The following is a 7,526-nucleotide window of genomic DNA, read 5'->3' on the forward strand; positions in this document are numbered from 1 at the left end:
TCTTTCATCATCAGCACCCTTGAAACAATGCCCCTCGCGCTAGGACCAGTTCACACTTGCTCGGACATGCTCCTCTGCACTTACACCCTTAAGATTCTTTAAAAAAAATGTTTTAGAGATACAGCGCAGAAACAGGCCCTTCGGCCCACCGAGTCCGCGCCGCCCAGCGATCCCCGCACATTAACACATGTGGCTAAAGGGATCAGGGGGTATGGAGAGAAGGCAGGTACGGGATACTGAGTTGGATAATCAGCCATGATCATATTGAATGGCGGTGCAGGCTCGAAGGGCCGAATGGCCTACTCCTGCACCTATTTTCTATGTTTCTATGTCTATCCTACACACACTAGGGACAATTTTTTTTACATATTGCCCAGTCAATTAACCTACATACCTGTACGTCTTTGGAATGTGGGAGGAAACCAAAGATCTCGGAGAAAAACCACGCAGGTCACGGGGAGAACGTACAAACTCCGTACATAGAAACATAGAAACATAGAAAATAGGTGCAGGAGTAGGCCATTCGGCCCTTCGAGCCTGCACCGCCATTCAATATGATCATGGCTGATCATCCAGCTCAGTAGCCTGTACCTGCCTTCTCTCCATACCCCCTGATCCCTTTAGCAAAAAGGGCCACATCTAACTCCCTCTTAAATATAGCCAATGAACTGGCCTCAACTACCTTCTGTGGCAGAGAATTCCACAGACTCACCACTCTCTGTGTGAAGAAATGTTTTCTCATCTCGGTCCTAAAAGACTTCCCCCTTATCCTTAAGCTGTGACCCCTGGTTCTGGACTCCCCCAACATCGGGAACAATCTTCCCGCATCTAGCCTCTCCAACCCCTTAAGAATTTTATATGTTTCTATAAGATCCCCCCTCAGTCTTCTAAATTCCAGCGAGTACAAGCCCAGTCTATCCAGTCTTTCCTCATATGAAAGTCCCGCCATCCCAGGGATCAATCTGGTGAACCTTCTCTGTACTCCCTCTAAGGCGAGAACGTCTTTCCTCAGGTTAGGAGACCAAAACTGCACACAATACTCCAGGTATTCCAGCACAGGCGGCGCCCGTAGTCAGGATCAAACCTGAGTCTCCGGCGCTGCATTCGCTGTAAGGCGGCAACTCTACCGCTCTAAGCGCCACCGTTCCGCCCTTTCCGTTCTGAAACTCTTTCAGAAGGGCGTCTTTCTGTACTGCGGTCTTCAATGCTGCTCTCTCTCTCTCTCAGGCACGATGAATGGCTTGATCTCTCCAGTAGCTGGTATGCTGAGGGTTTCGCGTACGTGTGTCGCCGCGTGGAGAAGGTGTGCGTCACGGGAGTTGTGCGTAGCTCGGGGCCTACGATGCATCGGCGCCAACATCAGTCCGAGCTCCGGCCTGGTGGAGCAGAAGCCCACAAGGCACAGTGTGCTGCATGCATTCCGGGCAGACCGCCTTCCTGATGTGTTCATCAGGCACAAAAGCTCAAAGAAGAATAGGAAAATGCCCACACAGGAGGAGGAGGAGGAGGAGGAGGAAGAGGAGGGAAGTGGGTCTGAGGATGAATCGGCCAAAGAGGAAGAAGTTGATGTCCAGCCAAAGACTTACAAAGACCTTGAGAAAGTGGTGGCATCTTTTCGGTTTGACCTCGTTATGAAAGCTGGTCTGGATATGGCAAGGAAGTACGTATATCGTTGGTAAACTCGACATCACTGTCTTTCTGCCGCAGTGCCATGCAGTTAGTGTCATCGAGCTTGTTTAGTTTAGTTTAGAGATAGACAATAGACAATAGGTGCAGGAGGAGGCCATTCGGCCCTTCGAGCCAGCACCGCCATTCAATGTGATCATGGCTGATCATTCTCAATCAGTACCCCGTTCCTGCCTTCTCCCCATACCCCCTGACTCCGCTATCCTTAAGAGCTCTATCTAGCTCTCTCTTGAATGCATTCAGAGAATTGGCCTCCACTGCCTTCTGAGGCAGAGAATTCCACAGATTCACAACTCTCTGACTGAAAAGGTTTTTCCTCATCTCCGTTCTAAATGGCCTACCCCTTGTTCTTAAACTGTGGCCCCTTGTTCTGGACTCCCCCAACATTGGGAACATGTTTCCTGCCTCTAACGCGTCCAACCCCTTAATAATCATATACGTTTCGATAAGATCACTCTATGGCTCTATGAAAGCATCTCTTAAAACTGCGACCTCTACCACCATAAAGGACAAGGAGAGCACTTGGACGGGAGACTACCAATTGCTTGGTGTGGGTGGGTCAGTATGGACATGGTGGGCCGAAGGGTGTGTTCTCCATCCGTTTTGAGTCTGACTCTAATGTAAACCTGTTGCTTATCCTGCAGCAAAGTGGAAGATGCCTTCTATTCCGACAAACTGAAGCTGAACGGAGAAAGGTTACTGAAGAAGAGCAAAGTGGTGCGTTTTATAATTTCACTCCACGGGTAGCTCCGCTAAAACCGCAAGTAGTGCGTTCCTGTTAAACCTGCGTGGTAGAATATCGTATTGTTATAAAAAAACTGTCAGTACTTTAGTTTATTATTATCATGTGTACCGAGGTACAGTGAAATGCGTTTTGCTGCATGCTAACCAACCAGCTCTGCCATCTAGTTTTCAACGTTTCTTGATTAGTACGGGTGTCAGGGGTTATAGACAATAGGTGCAGGAGGAGGCCATTCAGCCCTTCGAGCCAGCACCGCCGTTCAATGGGATCATGGCTGATCATTCACAATCAGTACGCCGTTCCTGCCTTCTCCCCATACCCCCTGACTCCGCTATCCTTAAGAGCTCTATCTAGCTCTCTCTTGAAAGCATCAGTTTTCAAGCATTTACTTTGATTAGAGATACAATAGACAATAGGTGCAGGAGGAGGCCATTCGGCCCTTCGAGCCAGCACCGCCATTCAATGTGATCATGGCTGATCATTCTCAATCAGTACCCCGTTACTGCCTTCTCCCCATACCCCCTGACTCCATTACCCTTAAGAGCTCTATCCAGCTCTCTCTTGAATGCATTCAGAGAATTGGCCTCCACTGCCTTCTGAGGCAGAGAATTCCACAGATTCACAACTCTCTGACTGAAAACGCTTTTCCTCATCTCAGTTCTAAATGGCCTACCCCTTATTCTTAAACTGTGGCCCCCGGTTCTGGACTCCCCCAACATTGGGAACATGTTTCCTGCCTCTAACCTGTCCAACCCCTTAATAATCTTATACGTTTCTATAAGATCCCCTCTCATCCTTCTAAATTCCAGTGTATACAAGCCTAGTCGCTCCAGTCTTTCAACATATGACAGTCCCGCCATTCCGGGAATTAACCTAGTAAACCTACACTGCACGCCCTCAATAGCAAGAATAATAAGGGTTATGGGGAGAAGGCAGTTGAATGTGGTTGGGAGGGAGAGATAGATCAGCCATGGTTGAATGACAGAGTAGACTTGATGGGCTGAATGACCTAATTCTGCTCCTGAAAGCTAATGGAATGTTGGCCTTCATAACAAGGGGAGTTGAGTATAGGAGCAAAGAGGTCCTTCTGCAGTTGTACAGGCCCCTAGTGAAACCGCACCTGGAGTACTGTGTGCAGTTCTGGTCTCCAAATTTGAGGAAGGATATTCTTGCTATTGAGGGCGTGCAGCGTAGGTTTACTAGGTTAATTCCCGGAATGGCGGGACTGTCACATGTTGAAAGACTGGAGCGACTAGGCTTGTATACACTGGAATTTAGAAGGATGAGAGGGGATCTTATTGAAACATATAAGATTATTAAGGGATTGGACACGCTAGAGGCAGGAAACATGTTTCCGATGTTGGGGGAGTCCAGAACAAGGGGCCACAGTTTAAGAATAAGGGGAAGGCCATTTAGAACTGAGATGTGAAGCTGTGGAATTCTCGGCCTCAGAAGGCAGTGGAGGCCAATTCTCTGGATACTTTCAAGAGAGAGTTAGATAGAGCTCTTAAAGATAGCGGAGTCAGGGGATATGGGGAGAGGGCAGGAATGGGGTACTGATTGTGGATGATCTGCCATGATCACAGTGAATGGCGGTGCTGGCTTGAAGGGGCGAATGGCCTCCTCCTGTGTCTATTGTCTATGACGTATGAACTTAGGTACAGTCACAGGATAAAGGGAATAGCGTTTAGTCCAGTAAAGTCTGATTAAAGATAGTCCGATGGTCACCAATGAAGTAGACAGTAGTTCAGGACTGCTCTCTAGTTGGTGATAGGATGGTTTAGTTGCCTGATAACAGATGGGAAGAATATGGAGGCGTGCGTTTCCACACTTCTGTACCCCTTGTTATACCTGTCGATATCTCTCGTTTCCCTTTCCCCTGACTCTCAGTCTGAAGAAGGGTCTTGACCCTTAGAGGGAGTACAGAGAAGGTTCACCAGATTGATCCCTGGGATGGCAGGACTTTCATATGAAGAAAGACTGGATAGACTAGGCTTATACTCGCTGGAATTTAGAAGACTGAGGGGGGATCTTATAGAAACATATAAAATTCTCAAGGGGTTGGAGAGGCTGGATGCGGGAAGATTGTTCCCGATGTTGGGGAAGTCCAGAACCAGGGGTCACAGCTTAAGGATAAGGGGGAAGTCTTTTAGGACCGGGATGAGAAAACATTTCTTCACACAGAGTGGTGAATCTGTGGAATTCTCTGCCACAGAAGGTAGTTGAGGCCAGTTCATTGGCTATATTTAAGAGGGAGTTAGATGTGGCCCTTGTGGCTAAAGGGATCAGGGGGTATGGAGAGAAGGCAGATACGGGTTACTGAGCTGGATGATCAGCCATGATCATATAGAATGGCGGTGCAGGCTCGAAGGGGCGAATGGTCTACTCCTGCACCTATTTTCTATGTTTCTATGACCCGAAACGTCATCCGTTCCTTCTCTCCAGAGATGCTGCCTGTCCCGCTGAGTTACTCCAGCGCTTCGTGTCTATCTGCGGTGTAAACCAGCATCTGCAGTTCCTTCCTGCACACTGCTCCCTTGACACCCCTGACTGCGGTTGAGAACAGTTCCGATAAATTCACCGACGACACCATTGCTGACGGAGTCACGGGCGGTGAGTGACGCGTCTGCCTACAGGTGAGAGGTGGAACACCTGGACAGGTAGAGCCCACAACAACAACAACCTCCCGCCCAACGTCAGAGAAACCAAGGAACTCTTGGGAAAGGGGAAGTCAGGACACCATGTGAGGCTAAACGCAAATTGGAGGAACAGCATCTCATATCTTCGCTGGGGCAGCTTACAGCCCAGCGGTATGAATATTGAAGGTAGACACAAAATGCCGGAGTAACTCAGCGGGTCAGGCAGCATCTCTGGAGAGAAGGAATGGGTGACGTTTCGGGTCGAGACCCTTCTTCAGACTGATGTCAAGGGAGGGGGCGGGACAAAGATAGACAATAGACAATAGGTGCAGGAGGAGGACATTCGGCCCTTCGAGCCGGCACCGCCATTCAATGTGGTCATGGCTGATAGAATGTAATGGGAGGCAGGAAGACTAGTGGGAGAACTGGGAAGGGGGGAGGGGATAGAGAGGGAAAGCAGGGACTATCTGAAGTTAGAGAAGTCAATGTTCATTCCGCTGGGGTGTAAACTACCCAAGCGAAATATGAGGTTCTGTTCCCCCAATTTGCGCTGGGCCTCACTCACTCTGACAATGGAGGAGGCCCAGGATAGAAAGGTCAGATTGGGAATGGGAGGGGGAGTTGAAGTGCTGAGCCAGCGGGAGATCAGGTAGGTTAAGACGGACTGAGCGGACAGGCAACTAAACCATCCTGAGCAATGTGATCGCCAAGCCTGCGCTTGGTCTTGCCGATGTAGAGAAGTTGAAGCCTGGAGGAGCGGATACTTAACCCAGTGGTATGACAATAGACAATAGGTGCAGGAGGAGGCCATTCGACCCTTCGAGGCAGCACCGCCATTCAATGTGATCATGGCTGATCATTCTCAATCAGTACCCCGTTCCTGCCCTCTCCCCTGACTCCGCTATTCTTAAGAGCTCTATCTAGCTCTCTCTTGAATGCATTCAGAGAATTGGCCTCCACTGCCTTCTGGGGCAGAGAATTCCACAGATTCACAACTCTCTGACTGAAAAAGGTTTTTCCTCATCTCAGTTCTAAATGGCCTACCCCTTATTCTTAAACTGTGGCCCCTTGTTCTGGACTCCCCCAACATTGGGAACATGTTTCTGCCTCTAACGTGTCCAAACCCTTAATAATCTTATACGTTTCGATAAGATCTCCTCTCATCCTTCTAAATTCCAGTGTATACAAGCCTAGTTGCTCCAGTCTTTCAACATATGATAGTCCCGCCATTCCGGGAATTAACCAATAAACCCACGCTGCACGCCCTCAATAGCAAGTATGAATATTGTATCAATAGTATGAATATTGATCTCTCCAACTTCAAGTAACCCCAGCGTTCCCACGCTCTCCATCCCTCCCACCACCCAAGTTTTATTTTTTGGTGTCTTCAATGGATGGGGTCGGTTTGGATGTGAAGGGTTTGTGTTCCTCCGTGTGTTGGCAGGTGAAGGAGGGCGATATCCTGGACCACATTATCGGGGAGGATAAAGAAGCTGAGACGGTCACCGTCATGAGGGTGATGCTGAGGAAAGTTGCCGGGGAAATGACGGACTCGGACAAATACCGCGTGACCTTGAGGCGCTGGAAACACCTGACGCTGCCGCGGTCAGACGTGTACAAGTAAAACTCACACTGTGGTCCCCTGACACATGTGGCTCACCAGGACAAGCCTCGGCCTAAACAACTGTTGGTGCCCACGGCAACTTGAGGTGCTCCTGACCACTTGCATATCCGTAGGAAGGAAAACTGCAGATGCTGGTTTTCGATCGAAGGCAGACACAAAATGCTGGGGTAACTCAGCGGGTCAGGCAGCATCTCGGGAGAGAAGGAATGGGTCAGTCTGAAGAAGGGTCTCGACCCGACACGCCACCCGTTCCTTCTCTCCCGACATGCTGCCTGACCCACTGAGTCACTCCAGCATTTTGTGTTGTCCAACTTGTATAGCTGTACAAGTCTCAAGACCGTAAGACACAGGATCAGAATTAGGCCATTCGGCCCATCAAGTCTACTCCGCCATTCGATCATGGCTGATTTATCTCTCCCTCTCAACCCCATTCCCCAGCCTTCGTTTCCACAGTGGTGGCCTTCTGCCAATGTTTCAACACTGTATCTACCTACCTATTCCTCTCGGTTCAGTTCGGGTTAGTTCATTGTCACGTGTACCGAGGTACAGTGAAAAGCTTTTGTTGCGTGATAACCAGCCAGTGGAAAGACAAAACATGATTACAATCGTGCCATTCACAGTGCACATTGTCTCAACCCCATTCTCCTGCCTCCCCCCCCCCCCCCCCCGTAACCTTTGACATCCTTATCTTATGAGCATTGAATTGTCCACTCTGTATCGTGTTCATAAGTCATAGGAGCAGAATTAGGCCATTCGGCCCATCATGTCTACTCCGCCATTCAATCATGGCTGATCTATCTCTCCCACCCAACCCCATTCTCCTGCCTTCTCCCCA

At 49.2% G+C, this 7,526-nt stretch overlaps 1 protein-coding gene across 4 annotated transcripts in view; it reads left to right on the forward strand.

Moving 5' to 3' along the window:
- Window positions 1-6,906, forward strand: part of mtres1 (mitochondrial transcription rescue factor 1) — a 10,527-nt gene extending 3,621 nt beyond the window's left edge. For all 4 annotated transcript variants that reach the window (XM_078399861.1, XM_078399859.1, XM_078399860.1 and 1 more), the window contains 3 exons: window positions 1,228-1,660; window positions 2,331-2,403; window positions 6,512-6,906. In XM_078399861.1, the coding sequence (XP_078255987.1) occupies window positions 1,233-1,660; window positions 2,331-2,403; window positions 6,512-6,691 (681 nt within the window). In that variant the 5' untranslated portion in view covers window positions 1,228-1,232 and the 3' untranslated portion in view covers window positions 6,692-6,906. The remainder of the gene's footprint in view (window positions 1-1,227; window positions 1,661-2,330; window positions 2,404-6,511) is intronic.
- The last annotated feature ends 620 nt before the right edge of the window (window positions 6,907-7,526 follow it).

Source organism: Rhinoraja longicauda, chromosome 5, assembly GCF_053455715.1.
Source record: "Rhinoraja longicauda isolate Sanriku21f chromosome 5, sRhiLon1.1, whole genome shotgun sequence".
Taxonomy (NCBI): Eukaryota; Metazoa; Chordata; class Chondrichthyes; order Rajiformes; family Arhynchobatidae; genus Rhinoraja; species Rhinoraja longicauda.